The 7,360-nt window shown below is 36.9% G+C and overlaps 1 protein-coding gene across 1 annotated transcript in view; it reads right to left on the bottom strand.

The window, feature by feature from the left end:
- Positions 1–185: 185 nt before the first annotated feature.
- The window catches only part of LOC117104502 (acid-sensing ion channel 1C-like), a 27,287-nt gene continuing 20,112 nt past the window's right edge, over positions 186–7,360 (bottom strand). Inside the window, exons 9-11 of the mRNA XM_033245354.1 lie at positions 5,888–5,979; positions 2,450–2,525; positions 186–933 (exon numbers count right to left, since the gene is read on the bottom strand). Of these exons, the coding sequence (XP_033101245.1) occupies positions 712–933; positions 2,450–2,525; positions 5,888–5,979 (390 nt within the window). The 3' untranslated portion in view covers positions 186–711. The remainder of the gene's footprint in view (positions 934–2,449; positions 2,526–5,887; positions 5,980–7,360) is intronic.

The following is a 7,360-nucleotide window of genomic DNA, read 5'->3' as shown; positions in this document are numbered from 1 at the left end:
ATATATATATATATATCATCAAAGAAAGGTAAATACAGTGTTCGAATAAAGGGAAAAAAAATATTTTATATGTAATTTAACAGGGTTAACGGCTCTTGATTTATATTGTATATATATATTCATTATAAAAAAATATATATAAATGAATAGATAAATAATAACAGTGCTCTAGTAGGAACTCCGGTACCTAAATTCCGTAATTAACTCTACGGAAATCTATATTTATACATTTATAAAATGTTCTTTTCATTGATGATCGAAAAATTGAATATAAATAATGCCCATAAATGATGATTGAAGCACTGTCTTTATACTGTTAAACAGCAAAACATTTGGCAATATTCATCACTGTAAACACATCGAAGCAGCGTAGGTCTAACTGCCAATCTTTCTGAATGAAATTGTCAATATATTGTTCATATTGTGCTCCTACAAACAATTGTGTCTACTGTAATTCATACGAAATTTACTTGCCTAGTTTCCCAACAATATTATAATATATTGGCAATTGATATGCTGACTATAACTTCTGTCTAACTTGTCAGTGAATTAAAAAAATTAGACTACGAGGTGACGAGGCACGTGCTCCAGAGGATCGTAGAACTTGGTTTAGCGACACTCACTGCTGTACGATGGGCGCCCTCTATACACCGTACCGTTCTATTCCAATGTAAGTCACTTCTGACAAATAGCTAATACCTGTCTTCCTAATTATTTTTGAGAAAAAGCATCGTTCTGAAAAGCATTACGTGATGGACGCACATTAACAGTATTTCTCTTTTTCATTTGGTTTACCTTTCTCCGTCGAATCAGTGCTGCGCATACGTGCTTCACAATGTCGTAGAAGCATTCTAGAAACTCTAATATTGTTAGAGCTGACATGCCGATCCACAGGCCAAGGTGTCCGCCAACATTACTTACCAATGATAAAAACTATTTTAAAGAAAAAAAAATATTAGGCATTTCTCGATAACTTGATATAGACTATTGGGAGCAATGAACATACGATATGCATTTGCATTGTATTGAGCTATAGTTGTATGTGTATGTAATAGGCGCTTATGTTTTACGTTTTGCTAGGTTTTCCTCTGGAAATTAATACGCTAGACAGTCAGAGCATGTTAAACATGGTATAATGTCCTAAACAGGCCACTACAAATACAATATCTCTTTTTATATTATATTGTAGGTCATTAATATTTTATTTTGTATTGGGACCCACTTAAGGTTGGGGGTTTCTCACACTTTCAGTGTGAGAACCCATGTGTTACGCTACTGGAGACCACCATTAAGAATATCAAACATCAATGTTATATTGTGTAATACTACTGCAGTCGTGTACTCTGGTCTGATCAGGGGTTGCGTCAGGATTTGCCCGAAGGTCGGGGGGAGGGTGGGGGAAGGTCCTAGACAGGTGCACCGATGTCCCTGAAGATAGAAAAGTGGGTGTGGTCGGACGTTGCTTAATTCGAAAGTGAATCCCCCGAAAACTCAGGGGTTTCAAAGTCTTATTTACAGTACCGCACTCGCGCGAATAAGCGCCCCGTTTGAATAAGCGCCCCTCGATTCCTAAGAAAAGTCATACAATACAGAACAGTACATCACCAACTTAATATTCTGCATAAACTATTCGCATCTATCCTAGCATTGTAGTTCGGTCAGTCCAGCTATCCATCTGTCGGTCTATCAGTCTCCATTAAGTTTAACATGGTTTTCAGTTTTGATGCATCTTTAGAATCCCGTTCTTGTTTTATTGCTACCATTTTTTGATTTAGAACTACTAGATTTAATAGGCCTACCTAAAAATGAAAATACTGTATAGCCATTTTCAAACTCTATCACTCTCGTATCTAAGCAAGAAACCCTGCAATGATCCTGCTAATCTGAATTGGCAGACCGCCAACACGCTTACCACCACCACCACCACCACTAATTTCATCTGCTGTTTCTCCCCAACATTCTCATGAGCCATGCTCTCTCGACGATTACTTTTTCTTCAACAAAACCATTCGCTTATCTTCGATTAGAAAAAAAAAGTGCCCCTTGAATTTTTCCGATTTCTCATAAGCACTCCTTCAATTTTCATCTATTTCCATGCGCCCCCTCAATTTCCACTCTGCTTTTATAAGCGCCCTGTTTGAATAAACGCCCCGTTCGAATAAGCACCCCTCAAAAAGAGGCAAATATTTTAAGCGCCCGGGCGCTTATTCGCGCGAGTACGGTAATCGATTTTACAGATAGAAACTACTATGTAGAAAATACATATAATTTATTTTTCTCCCCGAAAAGATATGTGGTTTTTCTCTCCAAACAGGGATGGTGGGGGGGGGGGGGGGGGGGGGGGGAGCAGCTCTCTCCGACGGGGGAACCCCTGGGTCTATATAGTATTGTAATTTGCGGAATAGGCTACTACTGTACGTATAATGTAGCTACTTCATGGCCTACTTACAGTGTACGTTGGTACCTGTTCGATATAATCATACTGTAGGTTTTCGTAGTAAATGTTCACTTTGGCAAAGTTGGTTCTGAAAATAAGTAAATGAAATAGGCCTATGTTAAAAAATATCTCTACTGTGTAAGTTGGTACCCACGGGCAAATTTAGGACCGCGAATTGTTTTTTCCTCGACTTCTCAGCCAAGCCGAATGATGGCGCTATAATTTCATATGAATATTCATTAGCAAAGGGTGCTTTCCTTCTCTGCCGCTTTATTAATATCGCGTTGTTTTGCCGCGGCTTCCGTTTATCACTTTGAGAGAGCAGTAAGCCAAAGTTTGTCGCGAGGGTAGAAGAGTTTTTTTGAGATCGTGAGCTTCTTGCCCATGAATATTCACTGTTTCCTGATTAAATTAAGTCAATTTATTGATCAAAAAGCATAAATTATTTAGAAACATAAAGGACAGCAATAAAAAGCTCAGAGATTGTACAAGGTTGATATCCGAAAATATGAGTTAAGTACAAATAATAAACAACAAAATAATACTATAATATTACAGAAGCCTAAAAAACCTTAAAGAATTATAATAGTGTCGTAATAATAATTATCTTTCAAACACCATCAAACAGTAACCAATATAAAATAGGTATTTTATAGAACATTGAAATTAGAAAAATAAAATACATCCTGTAATGATTGAATTAAAGTGTTTTTATTGTATAATGACAATTATTATTCTTGTTATTATTATTACTATTGATTTATTTATTTAAAGTTGTAATAAGTAAAGGTTTAGCATTTAGGTTGCTAAATACGTCACACGTCTTAGATTCATAATTTCTGTTATCAGTAATAAACTACTGCTAATGAAACTTCTATAATAAAACATTTAATAAATAAATGTTATGTTTTATTTATAATATTATTAGTACATGAACATTTAAAAATGTTTACATCTCCCTGGTATAACTATTACACACCGTTGCCTTTTTGTAATTTACATGATAAAACAAAACATACTAGATATACACATTTAAAAAGTACTACTAATACATTAGTACACTGTCATAGGACGTTGAGTCATACTTCCGACGATGGAGAAAAGACGATGTTTTTTGTTTTATTTTGTTTTGTTTATTTATTTTTTTTAAGTGCTGTAAATAATATACCGCTAAATCTGTTTCGCGAGAGGGAAGTCTGTATGCATATTCATGTGTATCAGTTCGCCTAACTGACCTAAAATAGCACCCTATAATTTCTGCAATGGCGGCCGCCGCCACCGTACTTTAGGTTTTCGTAATAATATGTTCACTTTGTTGCTTCTGAAAATAAGTAAATGAAATATATTGTAAAGAAATCACATCCTCCCTTTTAACAGCTCTTTTGGGTAATAGGTTAAACTAATGGGGCAGCTAGATATATGCTAGTCGAGAAAATAAATCCTTCTTCTCCTTTGTCTGCCAGCGTTAATGATGCTCCCAAGATTTGCCACTGTAGACTCAAAATGACCAGCACCAGATATTATTGATTAACTTGATTAATAACTTAATTAGCCTTCAATTGATTCCTATATGTGAAACACGTAGCCCAGTTGTAATGTTAATAAAAGAACTGAAGAGGGGTGAGTTATGTATAACGTGTGCTGATGCATATTTGCATATTTAGGATGTTACAAAATTACTCCTCCGTTGTAACAGCTCTTTTGGGCAATAGGTTAAATTAATTGGATAGTTCTGAAATACTTAGTGATTGGTCCGTCTGATTGGCTGACGGTGTCCATATATAAGTGCTAGTCTGGAAATAAATCCGTCCCGTCTCCATTGGCTGCCAGCGCTAATGTTGCTCCCAAGGTGGGTGTGATCTCTCCCTCTCCTCGTGGTGCTTACAAGAGAAGATGTGAGAGATGGAACGTGTGTGCTGTACATGTACGAGAAACTAATTGGAATAAGTTAATTACTGCACTTTATATCTGGATCTTTAGAAATAAGAACGTTCTAGAATTTCAGAGGCCTACTCGGGAATACGGGTAGAGCCAAGTCTTCTCAGATGAGGACTTAAAATGGCTCGTGTGCACGTTAAAAAAACCCATTGCATCTTTCGGGAGAGTAGGCGATTTCCCCGATGTTATGGTTTATTTCTGCCCCCGTATCGTTTTGGAATAATGTGAACATGTATCTGCCAAGAAGCGCCTTTTTACGGCTGCTAGGTTGTCACGGACCACGCCCATACGCAATTCAGCACAATGACGCTGCAAGTTATGGGTTATTCCCCTACCTATACCCTATACTGAATTGTAGTGTACTGGTTAATTCATACTGTGAGTATAACCATTAATACATGGGTCAGTTGGCTCTGTGGATAGAGAATTTAGTGTATCTGGCGATTATTGTCTTCATTCACCTCTTAAATAGCTTATTGAAAGTCAACTCATCACTGTTGCCTTGCCCACTGCGATCGAAGCTCGGATAGGTTAAGAACGAATACACTATGTTAAAAAATATCTCTACTTAGGATTATCGTAAAATAAATATCTGCTAGTGTAGGGGTGGGTATAGGACATGATTGGGTATAGTGTGAGTCGGTGTATAAGACATGACTAGTAGTGTAAGCCGGGGTATAGTGCATGGTTGTTAGTGTGAGGGTATAGGACATAATTGGCAGTGTGAGCCGGGGTATAGGACATGATTTTTAGTGTGAGCCGGGGTATAGGACATGACTGTTAGTGTGAGCCGGGGTATAGGACATGATTGTTAGTAAGTCGCGGTATAGGACATGATTGGTAGTGTGAGCCGGGGTATAGATAGGACATGATTGGTAATGTGAGCCTGAGTGCGGCTGCCGGGGTATAGGACATGGCTGTTTAAAGTGTGATTCACGGTATAGGACATGGTTGTTAGTGCGAGCCGGGGTATAGGACATGATCGATAGTGTGAGCCGGGGCATAGGGCATGAATTTTAGTGTGAGGAAATGAGTGTTCGTGACGGGTGTCTGACAAAATGATTGTGAACGAAACATTATTATTGTGGGACATTATTGGTAGTGTGTTGGTACGGGACGTGAATGTTTGTCGGATATGATAGCTAAGGGTGAGAAAAATGTGTCAGTGTTGTCTGAGTTTCTTTTTTTTTTCTTTTTTTCTTTTTTTTGCAGGGTTGGTATTATTTGATGAAGTTGAAAGTAATGATTGGCAATTAGAAGTCCATTATGAATAATCTCTAAGGTCAGGGTGTAGAGAACCAAATCCACTGGAAATTGTTACAGGAGTGAGGAGCCAGTAATATCAATGTTTATCCACATTTAAGAGAAAGATCAGCAATCACATCCTTGAAGCAGATACCGGACTAGCTGGGGGCGCCTAGGCAGAAGATCTTAAAACCGCATTGAAGGGTAATATCTGGGTTCCCACATATCCTACATAGGCCTACTGAACTAAAATTTAATTAAACTTACTTTATGTAATATTTGGTTTCCTCGTCGTCGTCCTCCTCAACAGCAGACCTTTGTAAATCAGGGGTGTGCTTAAATTTTTCCACAACACTGCTCTGAGTGGAAGAAAAGCAATATATATTTTACCAATATCAAGACATCAAGAAAATTGTAATAATAATATTAATAACAATAATAACTGGCTTTTCCCAGAAATAGGGCTCTGGAAAAGCCATTGTTTTTGTTGATTTTTGGCTATTCCCAGTAGTATATGGGAAAGCGATTTTTTTTCTTTTTTCTTGCATACTTTCCCCCTATCTTTTTGCACTGGGGCACTTTTGTCACTTCCCATGTTTGCAACTTTTTCATGCTTTGCCGAAGCATACACCACAATCAAGAATGTGCCTCCTAATATATGGTGACAGTCTAAGGTAGGGTGTACATGTGAGGACCAACTAAAGTGAGGGCAAACAGTCTACACCAGACATTTCAATAACTTGTCAATTGACCTGAATGAAACTTTCGGGAAAGTTCAACCAAGTTACACTGAAAAAAATTATTATGTGTTCGGGACGATCCAGTTAAGGGTGTAAATTTGAGGGTCATTTTAATTTCTGAGGTCCCAGCCCCAAATACCCTTTGAAACTTTGTATAAAAGTTTGTCTAGGTCTAATAAAGAAATGATTACATTTTTGTGACGATCGAGAGTAGGGTGTCGATATGAGGACCATTCAAAGGAAAACGTCCAAGAACAGACATTTCAAAAACGTGTCAACTGATCCGAATGAAACTTTCGGATGTTTAACCAAGTTACAAGGAAGACATTTTTATGTGTTGGGACGGGACGATCCAGGTTAGGGTGTTAATTTGAGGGTCATTTAAATTGCTTACGTCCCAGTTATAAATGGATGAAAATGAAACTTTGCAGAATATTTGTTCATGGTCAAATGAAGAAATGATGAAATTTTGGTGACGATCCGCAGTAAGGTGTTGATATGAGGACCAATTAAAGATTTTTTTGAAGAGTTGATTAAGTTATATAAACGCAATTTGCGTTTTCTAAAGCGTTTAAACCAGATTCAGCTATATTAACTAAAAAACTACCTTGATGTGCAAGGACAATTTTTGCTTTCAATCACTGAATCGCTAGAAACAGAAAATACACTGGCCTACACGAGGTTCATATATCGCACAATGTGTTTGAGTCTCGATGTACGTCAGTACTACCATTGCAGCAATATTTCAAAAGTTGTGAACTTGATTTTCATTGTTTTTTTTTTCAACTTCGTATTTTTTTAGTACTATAAGTCTTTTGGGTTGCCGTGTTTTTTTTTTTTTTGTTTTTTTTTTGTTTTTTTTTAACTTTATACTTTTTAACGACTTCATGTCTCATTGCAGCAATGAGGAAAAGCCCTATATTCTGTTTTACAAACAGACATAGTAAGTCTAGTTATTATTATTATTATTATTATTATTATTATTATTATTATTATTATT

This window comes from Anneissia japonica, unplaced genomic scaffold (assembly GCF_011630105.1).
Source record: "Anneissia japonica isolate Jap-2015-1 unplaced genomic scaffold, ASM1163010v1 scaffold287600_len331809_cov165, whole genome shotgun sequence".
In the NCBI taxonomy this organism is placed as follows: Eukaryota; Metazoa; Echinodermata; class Crinoidea; order Comatulida; family Comatulidae; genus Anneissia; species Anneissia japonica.
Note: the sequence above shows the minus strand (reverse complement) of the source record. Positions and strands in the feature narration are given on the sequence as shown.